Below are 24,922 nucleotides of genomic sequence, written 5' to 3'. Positions count from 1 at the left end.
TATTTAACATTGTTTGGCTTTTCTTTTGCCTATGTCTTTCTGCTTCCCTAATAATATTAAAATAATGACTCACACTTGAATACCAGCCATGCATCAGGCACCAATAATGAGCACTTTATATGGATCACCTTTTTTTAATCCTCACAGAAAGAGCCTGTTATCTCTATTTTACAAATGCAGAAACCAAGTCTTAATAGATTTAGCTGACTTGCCCGAGGTTATACAACAAATACATTTTGGGGCCAGAATTTGAATGCTGGAGTTCCTATGCTAGCCTGCTATGAACAGAAATTTCCACTTGATATAAATACATTGATTATCAAACTATGCCAAAAAGAACCACAAATTTTATCATACAATAATAAACTATATGGGTGTAACTTGTAGAGCAACTTATATTGTGATTAAGAAGGAATAAGTCATGAAGCTAACTTGGTAGAATATTTTAATGCAAAATCTTTGCTTTCCAGTATAAAATGAATTATTATATAAAATCACTGGTATATTATTCTTAGCAGGACACTGAAATGGGTGGTGATTTAAAGTGTTGTGTGTGAGGTGCTTGGCTGGTTCAGTTGGAAGGGCATGCAACTCTTGATCTCAGTGTTGTGAGTTTGAGCCCCAGGTTCGGTACAGAGATTACTTAAAAATAAAATCTTTAAAAATAATAGTAATGATAAAGTGCTGTACTTCCATTACTTCCTGATTACTTCCTGATTACTCTTCCTGATTACTTCCTGATTATATTTATTATATATTATATATATATACTTCCTGATTATATTATTACTTCCTGATTTTTATCGGTGAAGACATCGAACTCCTGTTGATTCAGTTCTAAGACTTTTTTCTTTATATCCCTTATTCCCAATAGTATTATTTTCAAAGTTAATGTAATTTCATTAAAAAAATTTTTTTTAATGTTTGTTTTTGAGAGAGACAGAGCACAAGTGGGGGAGGGGCAGAGAGAGTTGGAGATACAGAATCCAAAGCAGCCTCCAGGCTCTGAGCTGTCAGCACAGAGCCCCCCAACACAGGGCTCGAATTCCTGAACTGTGAGATCATGACCTGAGCTGAAGTTGCATTCTTAACCAACTGAGCCACTCAGGTGCCCCTAAATTAATGTAATTTCAGATTCTTAATTATTTTAAAACAGCTGAAAACCATGATAACTTTTGTCTTTCTAGTTCTTTCTTTAATTTTGTTTTTAAGATTTTATTTTCTTTTTTTAAAAAAATTTTTTTTTTTTTAAATTTTTTTTTTTCAACGTTTATTTATTTTTGGGACAGAGAGAGACAGAGCATGAACGGGTGAGGGGCAGAGAGAGAGGGAGACACAGAATCGGGAACAGGTTCCAGACTCTGAGCCATCAGCCCAGAGCCTGACGCGGGGCTCGAACTCACGGACCGCGAGATTGTGACCTGGCTGAAGTCGGACGCTTAACCGACTGGGCCACCCAGGCGCCCCTAAAAAAAATTTTTTTTTTCAACGTTTATTTATTTTTTGGGACAGAGAGAGACAGAGCATGAACGGGGGAGGGGCAGAGAGAGAGGGAGACACAGAATCGGAAACAGGCTCCAGGCTCTGAGCCATCAGCCCAGAGCCCGACGCGGGGCTCGAACTCCCAGACCGCGAGATCGTGACCTGGCTGAAGTCGGACGCTTAACCGACTGCGCCACCCAGGAGCCCCTAAGATTTTATTTTCAAGTAATCTCTACACCCAACGTGGAACTCCCATTTACAACCTCAAGATCAAAATTTGCATGCTCTATTGACTGAGCCAGCCAGGCACCACAGTTCTTCCTTTAGTTTAACTGTTTTTGAATCTGTTGAAGAATTTTTATGGTTTTATTATATGTATATTATGTATATTATATATTTACGTTAAATTTCAGAATGAGCCGTCAGGTAGGGTAGTTAGTCTATTTTCTGATATTCAACAGTTCTCATAACATCTGATGTTTGTTAAGGGAAGATGCATCCAACAGTAAGACTAGTTACCAGACCATGAACTATCTTTGGTTTCAGAGTATCCATACTTGAATAATAAGTCTGCTCAAAAAGAAAACAAAACAAAACAAGACAAAAAAACAGGGCACCCAGGTGGCTCAGTGGGTTGAGCGTCTGACTCTTGATTCTGGCTCAGGTCATGATCCCCGGGTTGTGGGATTGAGCCCTGTGTTGGGCTCCTCGTTGAGTGTGGAGCCTACTTGAGATTCTCTCTCCCTCTGCCCCTTTCCCCCCTACTCCCCTCAGTCTTGCTCTCTCTCTCTCTCTCTCTCTTAAAAATAAAAATAGTAAATCAGCTCTTTACTGATTCAGTCACCCTGGGCAAATTACTGGAATCTTATTTTGCCCATCTATAAGGTGGCATAGTAAAGATAATGATGTATATAAGTACTTAGTAGGGTACATGATATATACTAAGGTACTCAGTGAACATTTCTTCTTCCCCACTCCGAAGTTTCTAAAAAGAAATTAAGGTAAACTAGGAGTCTTCTAGTAAGCCCAAATTAACCAAATTAAGGGAGATACAGTGTAAAAGTGCTAGGGAAACTCTTGCTTTTATCTTTCAAAGGGAGCATATACTACACTCACAATTAGCGTAGTATATTAAGTTCCAGGAATATTGACAAAAATGACACACATTTAACCTGTTAGATTATATATAAGAAGACTAAGGTTTTTTTTTTTAATAAAAAAATTTTTTTATGTTTTATTTTACATTTAAGAGAGAGACAGATCACAAGCAGGGGAGAGCCAGAGAGAGAGGGAGACACAATCTGAGTAGGCTCCAGGTTCCAAGCTGTCAGCACAGAGACGTGGGGCTCAAACTCACGGACCACAAGATCATGACGTAAGCCAAAGTCAGATGCTTAACTGACTGAGCCACCCAGGCACCCCGAAGACAGAGTTTAATGAGATATTTGTGTCAAGAGACATTTCATTTTCCTTCCCCTCCCCCAGCTTTAATTTAAAAAACTTTTTTGTGTGTTTTATTTTTGAGACAGAGACAGTGTGAATGGGGGAGGGGCAGAGAGAGAGAGGGAGACACAGAATCTGAAGCAGGCTTCAGGCTCTGAGTTGTCAGTACAGAGCCCAACGCAGGGCTTGAACTCAGGAACTGTGAGCTCATGACCTGAGTGGAAATGAGACGCTTAACCGACTGAGCCATTCAGTTGCCGCTCTAAGCACCCCCCCTTTTTTTTTTTTTAAGTTTATTTACTTATTTTGAGAGAGTGAGCGGGGAAGGGGCAGAGAGAGGGAGAGAGAATCCTAAGCAAGCTTTGCACTGTCAGCATGGACCCTGACATGGGGCTCAAATGCATGAACTGTGGGATCATGACTTGAGCTGAAAGCAAGAGTCAGTGGCTTAACTGAGCCACTAGGCACTCCCTCTAATTCTCATTACTACAACATTCTGAGTAGTCTTTTCCTGACTCCATAAGGAAAAACTCCTGGAGATAATAATAAATATGAGTAAAGCTATATAACTAATTCTAGGTTGCACCCTGCCTGACGCTTCAGAGCAGTTTAGTAAAAGCTAATAAGAGCCTTGGAAGTATTGTTGCTTTGTCCTTCCCCTATAATTCTGCTTTGTCTCTCTTACTCCCTTTTACTGTAACCATGTGTTCAACACCCTCAAGAATCTAGAGTAGAGGTCTTAGGCAGCTGTGTTCTGATATCAGCTTGTCAAACGTGTGTGAGAACTTTACATAAGTCTGTTTCTTGTCTTGTGCGCCATCTGCTCAGGGGAGGAAAAAAAGAAATACTAGGCAGAACTTTGAGTTCACCAAAGTTTGTGTCTCTCAAAATGAGTCCATTGCCATGCCAGGAGTGATTCTTCATTTCTGCCTCCCAACTGTATCTGCCTTCGTGTGTGTGTGTGTGTGTGTGTGTGTGTGTGTGTGTGTGTACAATTAGAAGGAATCTTCTAGTTTGACAGAGGTCAGTTTTACATTCAAGCCTCTCCTTCAACCTACGTGTTTTGCCGATTTTCACTAGGATAGGAAGATAGCAAATAGGAGTAGAATTATGAAATTATACAATTTGAGAGATCTGGGCATCATATGCCCAAAATACATTCCTACCCATGGGACACTGTATTGGGAAACTTGACTAAGGATATCACTTCCAGGCACTGCTTGATTAGCATGTATTACTTTTCATATCACTTTTTTGTTCTATTGGGCATTGAGGAGGTATAGACAACTTTGGAGCATTCTGCCTGGTAAGAGCAGGCTTTGAAGGGTATCTTGTTGGGGCTCTGAAAGTAATGGAGAAACAAGTTACCTGGGAGGGCAGACGAGGTATTATAGAAATGAAAGGTGTACAAAAATCTGAAGGTGAGAGATTACAAAAACAACTTTTCTTTTCATAATTGTAACTATAAAAGATTGACAGAAGAGAAAACTGTAGCATGAACATATCTCTGATAAAGCTAAAGGGTCAAAGTAATAAAGCATGTGGTCCTATTTATGCTTCTACCTATGAATGAACAATTCTTAATTCAAGAAAGACCTTGTATCTTGATTATATATCTTAGTACATGAACCTTTTGCCAGAACCAGAGTCCTACAGTGGCAAGCAAGATATGAAATTAAATCCGTAGCTTTTGCAGTAATACTTTTTATTACTAATAGTAATTAATAATCATTTTTTCATGAGCATTAAAGGCTTTAGTAAATGTTCAAAATCTTAATTAAACCTAAAACAGCCACGATAGGAATTAATAAATAAACAGGACTCCAAATGCAGTGCCTTTCTGTACTGAGAATATAATATTGTTGTTTTTTGTTTTATGAGTGATGATTCTACTAAAAGTGATGGTTAGTTATGGATGTGACTAAAAAGATTTGTGTGTGACTAGCAAGCCATTTCAGATCATACACTTGTAATGGCAATTTTTGCTTTGTGTTTCTAGTGGATAATTGCAGGCTTAGTGCTACTGGTATATGTAGCTTTGTTTCTAAAATCTACATAAATATTTTGAGAATGCACCTTGTTTTTCTGCTTATGTGTTCATTCAGCACACATTTGCTGGAGTACCAACTGTCAGATCCAATATATTAGGTGTTAGAGATTTAAAAAAAAAAAAAATATATATATATATATATATGTATATATATATATATACACATATATATATATACATATATATATATATATATATATATATATATATATATATATATATATATATATATATATATATAACAAAATCACTGTCTTCCAAGGATTTAGTCTAGTATATTCCTGGTTAACTAGGTTCCCTACCGGTCATTGAGTATACTCCATGGCAGGGTGCCTCTCAACTTCAGCACTTTGACATTTGGGGCCAGTTAATCGTTTGTTGCAAAGGGCTGTCCCTAGGAGCATTATGGGATATTTAGCAGCATTCCTGGCCTCTACCTGTTAGAAGCCAGTAACACTACCCACCCCCCTCAAACTCATGACAATCATTACCCTTGTTCCCTGAGGGTAAATTCAGAACTTTATCTGTGTCACTGACACAGAGCTTTGGTAAAATTTGTTTTCAAAAATGTAATAACAGAAAAAAAATAACACAAAGCTAACAAATGTAATGAAAGGAAAGCAACCTAGAGGTGTAACACAGTAGTTACTACTCCATATGACTTTTCAAAGAGGGGTACACAACAGTAGTACTGAATAACACCTAGTAACTGTTTTGTGTTTAGTTTGAATGTCTATGAATCTTCTCTTTCTGAGTTATGAGTTACTAAATTACTATGTATAGGAGAAAGAATTTTTGCGTTTCTTAGGGGCTTCACTAAAACAAGAAACAATATAATTGGAAAGGGAGAATCCACTGTGAAAAATCTGTTCTGAGTTCTACATTAACATTACCCTTTTCTTGTTAAGAATGAAAATAATTCATTTTCTCTAATTAGTGGCCTGGACAACTGGCACATGTCTAGAATGTTTCCTGTGTTCTTCAGGCATATGACTTTGAATTTTGTTACTTTATTAATGGAATACTACCTAACTTAGACTCTTCACCTTATTGCTTTTTCGTATTCAAATAATGTATGAAGAACATTTTATAACCAAGAATTTATTTTAATAATCTTTTAAAGCTTGTCTTCTAGTATGTGGTCCTCAAAGTAGAGAAACCACTTTCCTCTTTGAAATAGCATTTCACTAGAAGTCCTGAAACCTGAGTTTCAGGTTCTCCTCTGGTGCTAATTAGCATTTAACCAACTATTTATCCTTCCTTGGCCATAATTTCCTCACCTGTGATAGATAACTAGCTGGATAAAGATACAGATAGGTTATTTTATCCTGTTTTCCAGATAAGTATCCTGAATTCCATAAATCCATACTCTTTGCTCAAACTTTTTTATATCCTTATTATTACAGAATATCCACGTTTCAGTTCCTGTGCTTATCAAAAGTTTTAATTCATCATGGATAATCTGTCATCAGAAGAAATTCAGCTGAGAGCCCACCAGGTTACTGATGAGGTAAATATTTTACTTGGAATAAGTAATTTTCTTTTTTTTTTTTAATTTTTTAAAAATGTTTATTCATTTTTGAGAGACAGAGACAGAGCATGAGTTGGGGAAAGGAAGAGAGAGCGGGAGACACAGAATCCACAGCACAGAGCCCTATGCAGGGCTCGAACTCAAGAACCATGAGGTCATGACCTGAGCCAAAGTCAGATGCTTAACCGACTGAGCCACCTGGGCACCCCAGCAATTCTCTTTCAGTTGAGGGATGAAAGGACCTTCTTAGAAGTCCATTTTGACCTCCCCATCACTTTATGTCCTAGAATGCATTTGCCTCAGAATGCCATTGCTGGCCCCTTAGTTTTTCAGCTCACCAAAAGCTAAATAAATGAAAGCAATTTGGGTTTGTGTTGTTTTTTTTTTTTTTTTTAGTCATTGTTTAACAATTACTTACAACAAAATACTCTAAATTAGAGGAATTGAAAACATTTAATTTAACAGAATTTCTGATGTCTGTGTTATATACCTTGATTTCTGCCTACATTAAACTTTTATAAATGCCATTAACTTTACCCTCCAAATTTTCTCTCATGGAGCACCTGGTAGGAAGAAAATAACTAAAATTATAGTGCTCAACTTTATTTTTTTGTTTTGTTTGTTTATTTTAAAGGGAAGGTTGGGTGGGCTGGCAGTATCTAAAAATAGAATAGCATCATGAATATATGATCAGGTTTTTCTTTCTTTTTTTTTTTTTTTTTTTTTGGCTACATATTTTAGAATACTAAAACCCTATATTTTTCCCTAGTCTCTGGAAAGCACAAGGAGAATGCTGGGTTTAGCCATTGAGGTAAGAAAGAAACTTTAATCATTAAAGTTAAGTACAGAAATTGTATAAGAGGGATCTTGATAGCATAAGCTGGGATTTCTGTTAAGAGTCAGAAGGATATGGTATCAGTAAGCTTTATTATTTGAAACAGCAGTTGCTGAAATTGTCAAACCATACACTAATGGACCTTTTTTGTTTCTCCCATTGACAGTATTAGAATGTGATAAGGAACATCAATTCACCATGAATTAGTGATTTAATTTTATTGGGGCATGGTGAATAGTTAAAGTTAGTTTGGGATATTAGTTTTCTCTGTAGCTTTAATCCTCTGAGAACTTAGGTTTCTAAATGATTATCTCTTGCTATTAGGCCTTGTAGTCTTTGTTTCTGTTGCTTTTGTTTTTTAGTGCTATCAGCTTTTTTCCCTTCTTTTAGTCTCAGGATGCAGGAATCAAGACTATCACTATGCTGGATGAACAAGGGGGTGAGTTGCAGTCATTGGCAAAAACCCTTGATTTGACTTAGAATACCAGAAAGCCCTTTCAAATCAGCCATGTTGAAAATTAAGCCTTGGGGAGTGCCTTCTCTGTGTAAGATAAAAGTGATAGGTTTACTTTTTTCTGAATTATGTCGTGTTAATTGCCTATTTGAGGTGGGGATGACAGTGCCCAATTGTATACCAAGTACTTGTCCAGTAGCAGGATTTATTGTGTGCATATGTCATATGTACATTAGATACTATGATATTCTTGCATCCTTTTCAGAAATCAGGTTAAGACCTTAAACAGGTTTAGATTTGGGTGAGCTTGGAAATATTCTATTTGAGTTGCCCCTGAGCAATCTGGCCTAATTTTTTTTTTTTTTTTCACTTTTGAGAGAGAGAAACAGGGTACAAGTGGGGAAGGGGCAGAGAGAGAGGGGGACACAGAATCTGAAGCAGGCTTCAGGCTCTAAGCTGTCAGCACAGAACCCGACACAGGGCTTGAACTTGTGAACCGTGAGATCATGACCTGAGCTGAAGTCGGACACTTAACTGAATGAGCCACCCAGGTGCCCCTCTGGCCTAGTTTTTATTAGACTTACAATAGCCCTCAGGTTTTGAACTTATCCAGAGATAAAACACTAGGGACCTGGTCTGGTCAAAGTATACTTTATTTGGGTTCAGGGGTGATCTCTAAAAACTCTCACATGCTCCTCTTACACAAATTTCTTTAGAACAAATCTTCCCACAGTAAGAGGCCACTGCCTCAAAATCAGTTTGTGAAAGATTGTTTTCATGTTGGACAATATGTAGTACTTTCTGGCACTGATACAGTCACTGGGATGATGGATTATTGGTGGATTCAAAATTGAGGTTTGCTATTCATAATAATAGTGTTTTCTGGTTGGTACTGGGACTGTAAAACAAAATGTAACTTCCCGACCTTATTCTTAGAACAACTAAACCGCATAGAAGAAGGCATGGACCAAATAAATAAAGACATGAGAGAGGCAGAGAAGACTTTAACAGAACTCAACAAGTGCTGTGGCCTTTGTGTCTGCCCATGTAATAGGTGAGTTGAGAAATCAAGATCTTTTTAAAATTAAAGTGAGAGCATCCCCACCCACCCCTCCGATAAGGTCAGAGGTGTGACTGGGCCTATATATGGAACTTTGTGAGATAAATTTAAGCCATTTTTCCTTCAGGCAGATCAAACTTTTCATGAAAATGGGCATGTTCACTAAAAACCATGGCCTAAATTTGGTCTTTTCTGGGATCAAGTCGCAATTTCATTTTTTAATAATGTATGAAATATAATGGAGGAAATTTACATCTGGATAATATATAGCAGGATGGAATTAGTGTCTTTTCCTCTCAAACAAAGAGTATTAACAAAATATATATTTTATGGTAGGCACATGAGGGATTGCCAAGGGAGGAAAGGATTTGGATCCTGTCTTCAAAAGACCTACCATGTGGTTAGATATATGAGGAAGAATAGCAGAGAAGTAAAAAATAAATAATAGTGCTAGATCACATGTCAGCTAAAGCTAAGGGTACAGAACTGATAAAATTTGGTTTGGAGAAATCTTACGGGAGAGATCGGACTTGAGTTGGACTCTGAGTGTTAGAAGGATTTGGATGGACATGGAAGAACTAGGGGGCATTTCCTAATGTAAACAGAAATTATAGAGAAGCTTGACTTAGCTGCATGATTCATATAGAGTAGAAGTGAAAAATAAGACATAAGTAGGCAGACTGAGGGGTTGATGGATTGGAGTGGAATATATAACTGCACACTAGGGGACTGGTTAGGAACCTTTTATAATCTAGGCCTATGAGGTGAGGCCTTGTTAATGAGATTAGAGAAAAAACTGTAAGTCAAAGGGAATTTATTTTAAAGCAATTGATTGTGTGTCAAACACAAAGAAAAATCAAAGAAGTCTGAAAATTTGAAGTCTCTAATAAACTAGGAGATGAAAAGTCTTCAAACTTTTTGTGTATGGTATATAAGATTATATTTGAAAGGGATCATTGTTTTTGGTCACTCCATTATGAATATTTAAATTCTCTACTTACTCTTTGGTAAACCAAACTCCATGGTGTTGACGAATGTTCTGTGTATTTCAACCAAGATGAGGTTTTACCTAAGGCAGTCAACCATTATCTTCCCTTCTGTTTGTTAACGAAACAACTTTGAACTTTACCCTTAGTTGAAATGACAGTGCCTGGAAATTGAATGACCACCCTTACTGCTGAGAGAATTCATTTTTGAAGAGCTTCATAAACATTAGTACTTCATCTAGTTGTCTCAGCTTTTTTACTTCTCAAAGGAGTTAGGAATGGGGGAACTTTTGTTATATTGTCATACTTATAGATAATTTTTCATGTGACAGCATTCTTAGCCATTTCTACCAAAGAATATAGAATTGTTTATTGGTCAACTTTAGTGTTTTGGTCGTAAGAAGTTAAGATTTGACAGTAGTTTTGTCCATTGGCTTTCTATTTTAAGACAAATCTGTTGACATGTTTGGACCTTGTTTGACTCTCTGAAAGCGTATATTTAAATAACTATGACTTGACAGTCAGGGTTTAGCAGATGGTTTAAGCAAACAAGTTAGAAATGCACTAAATGCATTAGAAATGCATTAATTTTTTTTAATGTTTATTTTCGAGAGAGAGACAGAGTGTAAGCTGGGGAGGGGCAGAGAGAGAGGGACACACAGAATCCGAAGTAAGCTCCAGGCTTTGAGCTGTCAGCACAGAGCCCAATGTGGGGCTCGAACCCACAGACCATGAATGAGATCATGACCTGAGCCGAAGTCTGATGCTTAACCGACTGAGCCACCCAGGTGCCCCATTTTTATCTAAACTCTTAACTATGGATTGTAAACTTGTGCTTTTCTCCTGTGTTCTGTGTATCCTCTTGAAAGTCCAGAGAGGAGGGGCGCCTGGGTGGCTCAGTCGGTTGAGTGTCCGACTTCGGCTCAGGTCATGATCTCACAATTTGTGGGTTCGAGCCCCGCATCAGGCTCTGTGCTGACCGCTTGCTCAGAGCCTGGAGGCTGCTTCAGGTTCTGTGTCTCCTACTCTCTCTGCCCCTCCCCCGTTCACGCTTTGTCTCACTCTGTTTCTCAAAAATAAATAAATGTAAAAAAAAAAAAAAAAAAAAAGTCCAGAGGAGAAAAGTCTAATGAATTTCCTTGAGATTACCTATTAGGAGAAGAGCAAGAAGAAAGAAGACCTCCCTAGAATGTAGAGCAAAATCAGCTCTGAGTCTAGGGTTGGTAAACAGAAAGAGCAGTGAATCCTAAGATGATCTGATATAATAAGAAGGGAATGGAGCTATAGAAGTATTAATTATTAGTAAGTACTATCTCACTTTGTATATTCGAACCAAGCATAGGCAGGATTTTCTGGGACACTGGTGAGAGAGAAGGTAGAGTATGGTCCTGAAGTTGTCTGCAGCCTCTCACCTCTGAGAACCCTTTCTCAGTAGGTCCAGAGAGGAAGGCACTTCTTGACAGATAAGAGTTAAGGTGCTCCTATAACAAGAAGGATTTTTCCCTGAAGGGAAGAGAGTGATATTTTAGTTTAAAGATGTCCAACTTTAACTGCCTTCCTTGCACCTTTCTCTTCTTATAACATGAAATCCGTGGCCTCTATGGTATCTCTTGTCCTCAGCTCTGTCTACTATTATTCCTGCCAGTGTCTTGATCTTTCTAATTTTATCTGCTAATCTGGGTTTTAGTTAGGCTTATCATATAAATAGCCATAACATGAGCTTCTCAAAGGCGGACACAGGATCGTATAAGGCTAGTGGTAATTCTGGTAGTAATAAAAACTCGATACACAATCTCTTAATCTGCCACTCAGAAATCTGAAAAACTCCGAGAACCAAGTTTTTGGTTTGTTTTTTTTTTCCTCATAATGTGGTGCCACAACTCATTAATTAGGCTATAAAATGTGATGTGAACTGAAACTGTTCATGATCTTTATCACACTTCATGTAAGTGTTAATTTGCTTCACTACAGAAATATCCAGGTATTTACTGATTATGTGGTACTGCTCAAAATGTCTCACATCCAAGGGTTTGGATAAGATTTGTGGGCCTTTTTTATTAATTTAGGCGCTTATTATTCTGAACACTTTAAATTTAATCCTAACAGTAACCTTAATATGAGATAGATTCTCCTCTTAGCACCATTTTACATATGGGGAAACAGAGGCACAAAAAACTTACATTAGAAATGGAAGAGCTGAGTTTCAAAACCAGCTACAGCCACAGCTTTTAACTATATGCTACATTGCTTGACTTTGGCAAGAAAAGAATGAACTTGTTTGTTGTTGCCATTGTTAGATGTATTTCTATATAGAAAGTGTATTGGATAGATTTGTTCTTTGAGATTTCTTTTGTTCAGTAGTATTCATTGAAACCAGGTCAGTAAACAAAAGAGACCTGGAAATAGTTTTACTTAACAGAACCCTGTATTAGAAGGGAATTTTAATTTTAGCTAATTTAAAGGACTACCAGGATTAAACTTTAAAATCGTGAATAAGTGTCATTCTCTTAGCTTGCTACTATTTGAACTGTAGCACAGATAGCACAGATCTTTTAAAAGTTCTATTATCTTTGACAGTAACTTTGATAAGCTGTCATTCTTTTTTTTTTTTTTTTTTTTTTAATTTATTTTTGAGACAGAGCCTGAGCAGGGGAGGGGCAGAGAGAGAGGGAGACACAGAATCCAAAGCAGACTCCAGGCTCTGGGCTGTCAGCACAGAGCCTGATGTGGGGCTTGAACTCACAGAGTGTGAGATCATGACCTGAGCTGAAGTCAGATGCTTAACCGACTGAGCCACCCAGGCGCCCCGATAAGTTGTCATTCTAATTAATAAGAGTTTAGAAAGAAGCATAATTGAAATGGGAAGTCTCATAATAGTAAACTCTCTCGTATCTCAGTTTAACTATTCTCAGACAAGGTACTCTTCTGTCTGAACTTGCCTCTTTTCAGTGTATGCTTATAATGTCAGACACATAGTTTGAAGATAAATTGGTAATTCTGGACCACTTATTAGAGAGCTTCAAAATTGGTACTAGAGATTTTCTACTGTTCAAGTCTTATGTCATATTGAGGTGTAAAAATTCAGCACTGATTGTTAAAATAAATGCTGACTTATATTTTAGTCAATTTTTGAGTGCCCCTTCCATCCTACTCACTGGTGATAAAAAGATGAGTAAGGCATAGCTCTGGCACTGTTTTATTTGTCATTACTCTTGTTTTTTTGTGTGTGTCTGACCTGGTATCTTGGTAGGTGTTCAATAAATACTTGTTGGTTGAATGTCTTTAAGAAACTTGTTGGCTGATGGGAGAGTTAGACGTATAAAAAGATTTTTAAAAATTAAAATGCAAATAAAATATATAATAGAAATAATGAGGAGAAATCTGTAATCACCAAGAAAAAAAGTTTTAGGACCTCTCCCGTTAGTTTTTGCCTTCTCTTCATACTAATTTTCATAATTTTAGGTAAGAATATCATCACCCACACATTCTTAGGAAAAATGAAGCATACTCTGGTTTAAATTATTTTCCTGTTTTTCTTTTTATCTAGATTCTCAGATGTTCCTTGTTTCTGTGAAACCAGGCAGGAATTTAAATGCATTATGTTTTTAGAACTCTAAACCTGTTTCTGTTCTGTTTGACTGGCACTCACTATTTTCTGCATTTCATCTTCTCAATCTCTTCCTTTCTAATCTGCTTACTAAAAATGAAGATTTAACATCAGGACCCGAGCTCAGTAACTGATCAAAGAGAACTTTAAGATGCAGTCTTGTGGCGCAGTTTGAGCTGTTAACCTGCTATCTAAAGGTGATGCTTCAAATGGCTTTTCTGTGCATGTGCATGGATTTTGTGAATTGTGGAGACTGTCTTTAAAACTGTGCTGTGATGTGTAATGTAAAGTGAGTTTGTTCTGGGTGCTGTATGCCAAAAGATGGACTTGACAAAATGATCTTAATTTATAATGCGACCCTTTGACTAATGACTCTGATAACTAAGCTTTTACTAAATAACATTTGAGATTAAAAATAAAAACACCCCTGAAGTTTCTTAAGAAGTTTTAAATAAGTTGATTTTTGTAGAGAATTGCTTCATCCTATGTTCTGATGAAAGGTAAGGGAATTCAGGCTAAATCCACCTTTCTCCATAGGACTTCGATTTCAGCCTATCTTGTTATTTCCTTACGCCTTTCTGGTTCCAGAATCAAGATTTTTTCCTCCTAAAGAGTTGCTTCTAATGATTTGGATTCTCCATAACTTAGGCCACTACCAACTTGGAATTAATTGCCAATCTAGTCATCTTGAATACCATTTGGAACAAGATGGGATATAAATTTAAAATGTTACCATATTTGAATGTTCTTTAAGTAAGGGTTTTCTCTCTTAATTTGCTCTATAGTTCCTATTATGTCATGTGTTAGCTTGCTCTGGTTTCATGTTGAATTAATATAGAGCTTAACTAATCTTAATTTTTTTTTTAATTTTTTTTAATGTTTATTTTTAAGAGACAGAGAGTAACAGAGCACAAGTGGGGGGGGACAGAGAGAGAAGGAGACCCAGAATCTGAAGCAGGCTCCAGGCTCTGAGCTGTCAGCACAGTGCCTAATGAGGGGCTCAAACCCACAAATCGTGAAATCATGACCTGAGCTGAAGTCAAATGCTTAACCGACTGAGCCACCCAGGCGCCCCACTAATCTTAATTTTTTATGAAAGTTAACCCTGTAGTCTGCCTACTGTTTAGTATAGTCTTTGACTTCTTAAGTATTGTTTTGTTTTGTTTGGCTATGCGCTTAAGTGGGCTCCACGCCCAGCATGGGGCTTGAACTCACAACCCTGAGATCAAGAGTTGGGTGTTCTAGTGACCGAGCCAGCCAGGCACCCCTGACTCCTTAATTTTGGTTCTTTATAGGAACTGTGAAGATGATGGTTAAGCATTTGATTTCTGTCCATTGTTTCTTGCCTTTTTTTTCCTTCCTGTAGCCTGATCACCTAACACGCATACACACACACATACATGCGCACACACACACACACACACACACACACTTGTACTCATTACATTTGGTATTTAGTTGGTCTCTTCTTGATATGAAAGAACTATAGCTAACATTGAGCTTTTTTTGTTGTTTTTATTCTGTTAATGTTAACAACCAAAACTGTATAAATTGTTAAAATTACTGTGATCATATCTTGAGACTTGTTTCCTGCTTTTACAACAGCTTCTTTAATTGATTAAGGGATATTTCAAATCCTTATTTCAAACTTGCTATTTTTGAATGGGATTTATCTGGAAAAAAAGTGATAAAGACTATTTGACACCTCAAAACTGACAGGATAAATCTAACTTTCCAGATGGCATTATTTTTTTATTCATTAATGTATATTTATTTATTTTGAGAGAGAGCATACGCGCACATGAGCAGGGGAGGAGCAGAGAGAGAATGTCAAGCAGTCTCTTCACTGTCAGCGCAGAGCCCAACATGGGGCTTAATCCCACAAACCATGAGATCATGACATGAGCCAGAATCAAGATTACTATGCTTAACTGACTGAGCCACCCAGGCATCCCCCAGATGGCATTCTTAATTCTATCATAATTTAATTGCATTAAATTCCAATGCAATTTAATGATAAAAATGATTTTAAAAATTATAAATTTGCTTAAGCGTTTTATTATGATGTCTAATTGCTTCCCAGAAAGACCATAAATTTTAGTAAGCAAAAGAATTCGGTCACACATCAGAATCTTTTCTTTCTTATTGTAGACCAAAACAACCTGGGCCTGATGTTTTTTTATGTAGCCATAATCTAACTATATTCAGCTACCTCAAAGCTAGGGAGTGTTAATGGGCCAGAAGAGTAAACATGCCAGTTGGTAATTGTGCGCTTAAAGGCATGGACTTTTAAGTAAGGATCAGGTTAAGGTTGAAGCCAAAGAATAAAAATATTTGACTAATGCTTTTCAAAGCAGTTTACATCCATTATCAACAGGATCTTTTCACAGCCCCGTGAAGTATTAATATTAACTACAGTATGTTTATTTTATCTTAGTTTTACATATAAGAAAAAGGACACTTGCCATGGAAGTTTGCTTAAGGCTCTACAGCTCTGGAAAGACAGGTCTAGGATTGGGATTCAAGTCAATATACCACAAATCTTATGGCTTTTTAAAAAAATAAAATCTTGGTGTATACTTTTGCTTCCTTCAGATTAATTCCTTACCGTCCCAATGTATAAAAATACTAAGGCAGACTACCAGAGTAACTAAAATACTCTTTCTATAACAGATTGGAAGTCCTTACACAGTCCCTTACCCCTGGCTGGGGAGCTAAATAAGCTTTTGAATTTCAATAAAACAATAATAACAAAAGATTTGCAGGCTCTACTCCATACATACTAAAGCAAAATTTTCAGTGTGTAACTTATGCATCTGTGTGTTCACAGGCATCCAGGTTGCACTGTGCCTAGTCAAGTTTGGGAAATAATTACCTTTAAAGCGGTTAAGACCATTTGAAGGAAGACAAATAAGATTAAAATCGTTCTTATTACTGTTGCTTTTGTTGTTATTATTATATGGGCAGCTACTCAACAGTTCCTTAAAAACAGGTAACTTTCAAGGTATTCCAACTTAGTGGCACAAACTCCAGGGTCGTGGCAAGCGGCAGGATCGACTGGAAGATACTACGTAGAGTGGAGGTGCTGAAGAGACCTGGAGAGGTCAGGTAGATAAAGATACAAAATCAACATCATTTAAAAATCACCTCTTGGTAAACATTCAGGATAGTCCTAACTGCATGGAAAGAGTGCAGTTTTTTCCCCAACTCATTTGAAAGTAAACATGACAATCCCAATGCAAAGCTATAAAAAGAAAAATTCAAAGTCCACTTTTTGTACCTTTTCCCCTTGATATTCGACGAACATCTTCCAGGGTCCAGTCCTCTTTTTTTTTTTTTCAACGTTTATTTATTTTTTGGGACAGAGAGAGACAGAGCATGAACGGGGGAGGGTCAGAGAGAGAGGGAGACACAGAATCGGAAACAGGCTCCAGGCTCTGAGCCATCAGCCCAGAGCCTGACGCGGGGCTCAAACTCACGGACCGCGAGATCGTGACCTGGCTGAAGTCGGACGCTTAACCGACTGCGCCACCCAGGCGCCCCAAGGGTCCAGTCCTCTTAAGGGGAGAAAGGTTTGATAACCAGTCTGATTTTTTGTTTATAACACAGATCATGCTTTAACTGAAACTTATTCACTATATCATGTTAAAACAGTTCATTTCCATCTTAAGCCCCTTATAGCTAATTATGGATGGAAGAATTCTCAAAAGGTTAAAAGAATTTTCAAATCTTATCTTTTATGGTTGAGAAGGAGGTTAGAGTATATATATATATATATATATATATATATATACATATATATATATATCCCTTGATAGACTAGGAGCCCCACAAATCCTTCCCCGGGCTACTCTTTATGTACTAAGACTAGCAAGAAATATAGTCTTTTATTCAGTGACTTGATTCCAGCCCTCACTCTTTTTAACTGTTCTGCAATCTGACATCCTGATAAAAGCTGTATGTATATTAATTCTATTAATATTTCTGGTTATTAACTTTCTAATAAATAATAACGCTGTCAATTTACTAGGAATTACTCTACTTTAGAATTTTGTCTGTGACTTATTAACAACACATAAATGTAAATGGGTTTCACCAAACCAACAGATAATTATATGTAAATATTCACTTTAAAAAGGTATATCCCACCTTGTTCCAAGATAGATTTAACATGGTTTAGTGATAAATTAATTAAACAGCACAACTTGGAAATTGATCATGAGAACTTAACGTGGAACCAAGAAAGGCACTTTGATTAGCTCTTTAGTTTTCATAGATAGATTTACCCCTTCATTATCCCTTACAAAAAAAGTAGTAGTACCTTTCTGTAGCATTAATGATAATGGTTGTAGATCTGATTCTAGGTTTGTCAAAAATGAATCCTAACGTCTATTAAGGAAGGAGCCACTGTTTCATAAAATCTCTCCTCTGCTTTTATAGTTTTGAAACTTCCTCATCAGCATATTATGTGGAATAAATCAGACGCCTATATTATAGCTATACACTACTTTGTTTTTGTTTACAGAAAAGTAAAAATTAAAATTGTGTGAGTGAAGGGGCACCTGGGTGGCTCAGTTGGTTGAGTGTCGAACTCCTGACTTTGGCTCAGGAGTTCATGATCTCATGGTTTGTGGGATCAAGGCCTGCTGTCAGCCTAGAGCCTGCTTGGGATTCTCTCTCTCTCCCTTTTTCTCTGCCCTCCCCTGCTCATGCTGTCTCTCTCTCAAAATAAATAAATAGACTTAATTAATAAAATTGTGTGAGTGACAAGTATACGTAGCCAAACAATTAATAAAAAAGTTATATTTGTGTTATTATTTTTTTTTATAATAGTCATTGAAAAGTCACTTTAAAAGGCTCTTTTTCTTGCCATTATTATCAATTTGAGTAGTAAATCCCATGGTAAAATTCTGGCTTTGGCGTATCAGTTACATCTAAAGTACATGCTTTTATTTAAGATGCCTGGATATAGGAATTTTTTTTTAATGTTTATTTCCTTATTTTGAGAGAGAGAATGCATGTGAGTAAGCAGGGAAGGGGCAGAGAGAGTCCCAGCAGGCTCCATGCTGTCAGCACAGAGCCCAGTGTAGGGCTTGATCTTACAAACTCTGAAACCATGACCTGAGCTAAAATCAGGAGTTGGACCCTCAACCATGAGCCACCCTGGGCACCCCAGGCTTATTGTTTTTTAAGGAGAAAAAGGAAACTCTTAAATGGAAAAGCCCTGAATCAAAGGATTTGTAACTGCCACCAGTGTGGCCAAGATAGTTATTCATTGGCTGTACAATTTGGAAATAATTCATGCCTTTTTCCTGATGTTTGTTTCTTTTTTAAAAGTTAATGCAAAATTCTAACTTCAAAAATCTGATCAGCTGGAACTATTCTGGTTCAAATAAAAGGGCACCAGGGTTTGAGTATTGCCCATTCAGTCTTCTCTCTCTTCCATCTCTCATCAACTTGTAAGATCCTTCCAAGGAGCCTCTTTATTATTATTATTTTAATGTTTATTTTTGGGAGAGAGAAACCACAAGCAGGGGAGGGGCAGAGAGAGCGGGGGACACGGGATCCAAAGTACGCTCCACGCTGACAGCACAGAGCCTGATGTGGGGCTCAAACTGACAAACCATGAGATTATGACCTGATCTGAAGTCAGATGCTAACTGACTGAGCCACTTAGGCGCCCCCCCAGGGAGCCTCTTAAGGCATCCGAGAACACCTGTCCTAAGGAATTTTTTTCCTCGTATCCACAATCTTCTTTTCTAAAGACTGGCAAAAGCTAGGGGAACCTGAAAAATCAAATAATTGAATTTTCCAACTTGCTAACTGCTTATGAAGATTTCATGGAAATAGTTGAACCTTCAAAAAAACTTTTTAATGTCAGCAGGCTTACACAATTCATCTTTTTTCTATGCCATATTGCAACTAAGCATAGTATAGCTAATCCAGGTCTAACTAGAGGTAGCTTTTATGCTAAGGATGCTAGGGTCATCCTCAAAATAAAAAGCATTAATAATTCCAATTCTTCCCTTCCTGCTTTTCGGTATCTCTCTACACTCCTGACTTTTATATAGGACAAAGAACTTTGAGTCCGGTAAGGCCTACAAGGCAACATGGGGAGATGGTGGAGACAACTGTCCTAGCAATGTAGTATCTAAGCAGCCAGGTCGAGTGACAAATGGTCAGCCTCAACAAGCAACTACTGGCACAGCCAGCGGTGGATACATTAAACGGTATGCCAGCTCCTCCTGATTTTTTTACCCCTTTCCTAAATGAATGTCTTACTCAGGAGGATGGGTGTTGTTATATACGAACCCTAACTCATCAATTAGAAATAGTGTTTATGCTGTTTGAAAAATGCATTTGAAAATCTGTCTTCTGACAAAATATTGACTGTGGTTCACCTTCGTTGATGGATTCGTTTCTCTTTACATTTTTCAGTATTTTCAAAATTACCTAAATAAGCATATTTTACTTCTATAAATAGGAAACTGTGTTTTAAATTATCATCGAGAGCAGGGGTCAGCTAGATCCCTATAAGGATAAAAGTAAAGGGTCAGATAGTAAATACTTCAGACTTTGCAGGCCAGTCTCCATTGCAACTACTCAACTCTGTTGTAGGGTGAAAGCAGCGATAAACAACATATAAGCAAATGAGCATGGTTGTATTTGAATAAATCCTTATTTACAAAATGAGGTGGCATGCCAGTTTTGGCCTTTGGGCCAGAGTTTTGCAACCTCTGTTTTATAAATTAATTAATTATTTATTTTTAATGTTTATTTTTGAGAGCGACAGAGCACAAGCGGGGGAGGGGCAGAGAGGGAGGGAGACACACAATCTGAAGTAGGCTCCAGGCCTGAGCTGTCAGCACAGAGCCTGACATAGGCTTGAACTTAAGAACTGCAAGGTCATGACCCCAGCCAAAGTTGGACACTTAAGCAACTGAGCTACCTAGAACCCCTCGATTTTTTATTTTGAGAGAGAGAGAGAGAGAAAGAGCACGTGAGCACAAGTCGGGGAGGAGGGCAGAGGGAGAGAGAGAGAATCGTAAGCAGGCTCCACGCTCAGTGAGGAGCCCAGTGAAGGGCTCAATCCCATGACCCTGGGATCATGACCTGAGCTGAAATCAAGAGTCAGATGCCCAACCTACTTGAGCCATGCAGGCCCTGCAACCTCTGTTTTAGAGCAATGGTTCTTTATACTTAGTATACATCATAGTTACCTGGGAGGTTTATTAAAACACAGAATGATGGGATCCACTTCCAGTTTCTGATTCAGTAGATCTGTAGTAGAATGTGAGAATTAGTGTAAGTTCCCACGCGATGCTGTGATCATTCTTTGAGAACCATTGTTCTAGAGTTGTTACTTCTCTTACATGGGCTTTAAGACATTGTGCTTTCCTTGGGCAATGTTTCCATTTTTACTGCAGAATGTTTTCCGAGAATGGCAACCTACATTCCAACAGGTCTAACATTTGCTGAGGTCATTTTTGGTTACTTATTTTTATGAAAATTAAATCGAATTAGTCCGTTTATAATTCACCATAAAAGTACTGAATTAACTGTGTTTTTGTGATAGTATAACTAATGACGCCAGAGAAGATGAAATGGAAGAGAACCTGACCCAAGTGGGCAGTATCCTAGGAAACCTAAAAAACATGGCCCTGGACATGGGCAATGAGATTGAGGCTCAAAATCGACAAATAGACCGGATCACGGAAAAGGTAAACTCTCCTTTGTGCCTCAGAAATTTGAGATATCTGCAGTGTTTTAGTAATGGACGTCTATGCTCCATACTTTGGGAGAGAACAATAGGAGATCCTGTCCTCCTATCAAAGTCTTAACAGTTTTGATGAGGTGGCAGTTCTTTTTTTTAATCTGTTTTGTTTATTTTGAGAGAGTGCGCACACATGGCATGAGCACAGGAGAGGCAGAGAGAGAGGGAGAGAGAGAGGGAATCCCAAGCAGGCTCCGTGGCTATCTGTGCAGAGCCTGACACAGGGCTGGATCTCATGAACTGTGAGATCATGACCTGAGCTGAAATCAAGAGTCGGATGTTTAACTGAATGAGCCACCAGGTTGCCCCCTAAGGTGGCATTTCTAACACATTGAAAAACAATAGCCAAGTTCTCCAATCCCTTGCTCATGGCAGTTGGTTCATTTTGAAACCAAGATCTTGGAATGAAGTGGTTTTATTTAAAATTTCACATATGAAGCTTAGACTCTACTCTGACCTTTGGGAGGGCTATTTTTTCCCCCCTGAATGAATGAGTTAGCTTTCAGGAATTTTATTTTGTTACTAACAAATTAGTAGGTTCCTGAATCTTCATCTTATGAGTCAGTAGGTGAAAATCAGTCCTGCAGAATGGTTCTTGTGGAGTGGACACACAAAACAGTGTCCTATGAGTAAAGAAAAAGTAGAATTGCCTTTTCTTTTTTAGTTTCACATGATAGAAAAGATACTGGAAGTGAAATTGTGTTCAGTGTTTGGATGTGTCATGTCTAAAAGCCATTTCTTGTTACTGTTATTTTATTAAAAATCTCATTGTGCTTTAAAGATGGGGTGAATTTTTAAGCTTAGCTCTGTTGACTCACTTAATGGTGGATTTCAGTGAAGCAAACAGTGGTTCATGAGATGCTTTCAAAGCTGTAGTGTGGGTTTAGGCTACATATCACCCATCTTTTTAATTCACATATTGATATGGATGGTAATATATCTGTTACAAAAATCTTGGGGAAAATTCTTTCAGTCTCTCTGGGTTAGAGCTAGAGTAGTCTCAGATAAGATTCTATGATTCATTGGGGCGCCTGGGTGGCTCAGTTGGTTAAGTGTTCAACTTCAGCTCAGGTAATGATCTCATAGTCCATGAGTTCATGCCATGAATCAGGCTCTGTGCTGACATCTCGGAGCCTGGGGCCTACTTCAGATTCTGTGTGTGTGTGTCTCTCTCTCTGCCCCTCCCCTGCTCATGCTGTGTCTCTGTCTCAAAAATAAACACTAAAAAAAGTTTTTTTAATTAAAAAGTTTTTATGATTCAGTTCAGGGGATCCCACAAGGTCCAAATCTGTAGCAAAGAGTATTGTTAATTTCATTGCATCTAAAATGCCACATCTCAAATGCCACTGATTATAAGATGCATCCCAGTTTCAGACATATTAAACTATGAAAAAATGTTATGGAATATATGAAATACTGGCCACTTCTTCTGTCATGTCTTTGTCATGTTTATACACCCAGTTTTCCCAAATGAATTTCATATTCTGTCTCTTTTTTTTAATTTTTTTTCATGTTTTTATTTATTTTTGAAGGAGAGAGAAAGAGCATGAGCAGGAGAGGGGCAGAGAGAGAGGGAGACACAGAATTCAAAGCAGGCTCCAGGCTCTGAGCTATCAGCACAGAGCCTGATGCGGGGCTCAAACTCACGAACCGTGAGATCATGACCTGAGCCGAAGTCAGATGCTTAACCGACTGAGCCACCCAGGCGCCCCTCATATTGTCTCTTCTTGCCTACAGTGAGATTTGTAATGTGACTTCATCTGTTTCCTGAATTTTCTCAGTGTATGAGTTACTCCCAAGTATATGAAATTTAACTTTTTTAGAGCAACTTACCTTGTAACATAATGCTGTTATCTTTTTCTTTTTTTCAGGCTGACACCAACAAAGATCGTATTGACATTGCGAATGCCAGAGCAAAGAAACTCATTGACAGCTAAAGATGCTGCTGTACTTATCATTTATTCACTTCTCTAGCTCCTCCTTCAAAGTCATTACCTTTTCAAAGTTTGAAGTTTTGGTCCCATGCTCTTCTAATTACAAGATAATGTGCAAGAAGGGTTAGGAGTACAGACCCCTATTTTTTATGTTCTCTTTTCCCTTGAGGGTAGACTACTGCTCAGCCTTCCTTCTAGTATTTTTTTTTCCCTCGGTTTATACTCTTAGATTGGTTTTTGTACATCATATATAGTGTTATTTTTCATCCTTCCCATTTACTTTAGCAGGTTCTTCTGCTTTCAAGATTTGGAAGCATTGCCAAAGACAGCCATGAAAAAGGAAGCTGGAGGCAGGGAGAGGGGCAGCAAGAAGGAGAGGCAAGAGATAAGAGGTTGTTACCTCAGGAAAACCTGCAGGCCACAAAGCAAAAGTTGCAAAGCCACAGTAAAGATTTAGTTCGGTTTAGTTTTTAACTTAAGTTGCATTTATTGCCAATTTAGGCTAAGACTTGGTTTCAGAGCTTTTATGCACAAAATTTTTGTTATACACAACTTGGCAACCTCTACTCCAAAAAAACAGAATTAATTTTCTTAAAGTGAGCTTAGTTTCTGAACTTTTGGTGATTCATGTATGTACATAGATTCTGTGATCGCATTTTATATTGCATCATATAGGAACACTTTGTATAAAAGAATGGCTTTTTATTTTCACATTATTAGTACTATCATGGTCCCATTACATGCCTATTAACCTCATAAAATTGTCATTAGTTTTTGAAGAAAAAATATGTAAATATGTATGTATAACAGGATTTCTCTCTAAAGCAGGGCTTAAATTTTTTGGAAAAGTTTGACAAAGTGTATCACATGAATTCATATTTACCTCAATGCCAAGAATTATGTTTAGATCGAAAAAAAAGAAACTTGTTTTGATCTCAGGTAGAAAAATCGTTACATTGCTTTGAGTTTTTTGTAGCTTTAGACTTTACAAAAGCTAGAATTTATTCTGTTTAAAAGTGATTTGGAAAATAATGCTTTTGGTTTAATTATTGATGATTGCACTATCACTCAACTAGCCTTGTGGATTGAATTATGTCCAGAATCACGTTTATTTAGATCCTGAACAGTGTTATAAGAATCTGATTGGTATTTGTCACCTTTATTTAAAAACTAGTGTCTGTACACTTCAGAGCTATTAATGTGGATTGGTTTGACCAATAACCACTGCTTGATCTTTACAATTAAATTTTATAACTAACTAATGGAATTGTTCTTTCAAATAGGTAATGTGTTTCTGTGACTGTTTGGTGGAGGGATGGGGAGAGGGGGATCAATAATTTCACCAGTTCTTAACAAACTGCATAAAGCAAAAGTCCATAAATTAAGAAGCACTCCAATGGAAAGCTGCCTTTAGCACCTTTCCCATCTTTTGTACTGACATGACTTTTCTTCCTATGACTTGTCATGAGGTTCATTTTAATTTTTATTAGTCTCTCATTCGAGCTTAAATACACCAGTGATTGAAAGGATGTTTATGAGCTAGAACTATGACCACTTACTGAAGATTATATTAACATGAGGACATTCATAGGCTAAAGAGGAAAATATGTAAAGTGATACTCAGTCAGGCACTCTGCATGCCAGAGGAAGTTTGGCTGGGCAGGTAGTAGTAAATGTGTAAAGTTAGAAGGTATAAAACACTGGGGATTGTGCTATACCTAAATGCCCTTACTTGGAACTTAAAAAAATTTTTTTTTATTATGGCT

At 37.5% G+C, this 24,922-nt stretch overlaps 1 protein-coding gene across 7 annotated transcripts in view; it reads left to right on the top strand.

Annotated features, from left to right (window-relative positions):
• Positions 1-24,414, top strand: part of SNAP23 (synaptosome associated protein 23) — a 36,856-nt gene extending 12,442 nt beyond the window's left edge. For 3 of the 7 annotated variants that reach the window (XM_045448034.1, XM_045448035.1, XM_045448036.1), the window contains exons 2-8: positions 6,382-6,485; positions 7,276-7,317; positions 7,732-7,780; positions 8,732-8,849; positions 19,520-19,678; positions 21,025-21,169; positions 23,094-24,414. In XM_045448034.1, the coding sequence (XP_045303990.1) occupies positions 6,429-6,485; positions 7,276-7,317; positions 7,732-7,780; positions 8,732-8,849; positions 19,520-19,678; positions 21,025-21,169; positions 23,094-23,159 (636 nt within the window). In that variant the 5' untranslated portion in view covers positions 6,382-6,428 and the 3' untranslated portion in view covers positions 23,160-24,414. Of the gene's footprint in view, positions 1-6,381; positions 6,486-7,275; positions 7,318-7,731; positions 7,781-8,731; positions 8,850-13,388; positions 13,422-19,519; positions 19,679-21,024; positions 21,170-23,093 lie in introns of all 7 variants that reach the window. The other 4 variants (XM_045448032.1, XM_045448033.1, XM_045448037.1 and 1 more) reach the window with 2 other exon arrangements.
• Positions 24,415-24,922: the final 508 nt, after the last annotated feature.

The sequence above is a fragment of the Leopardus geoffroyi genome, chromosome B3 (assembly GCF_018350155.1).
Source record: "Leopardus geoffroyi isolate Oge1 chromosome B3, O.geoffroyi_Oge1_pat1.0, whole genome shotgun sequence".
Taxonomy (NCBI): domain Eukaryota; kingdom Metazoa; phylum Chordata; class Mammalia; order Carnivora; family Felidae; genus Leopardus; species Leopardus geoffroyi.
Note: the sequence above shows the minus strand (reverse complement) of the source record. Positions and strands in the feature narration are given on the sequence as shown.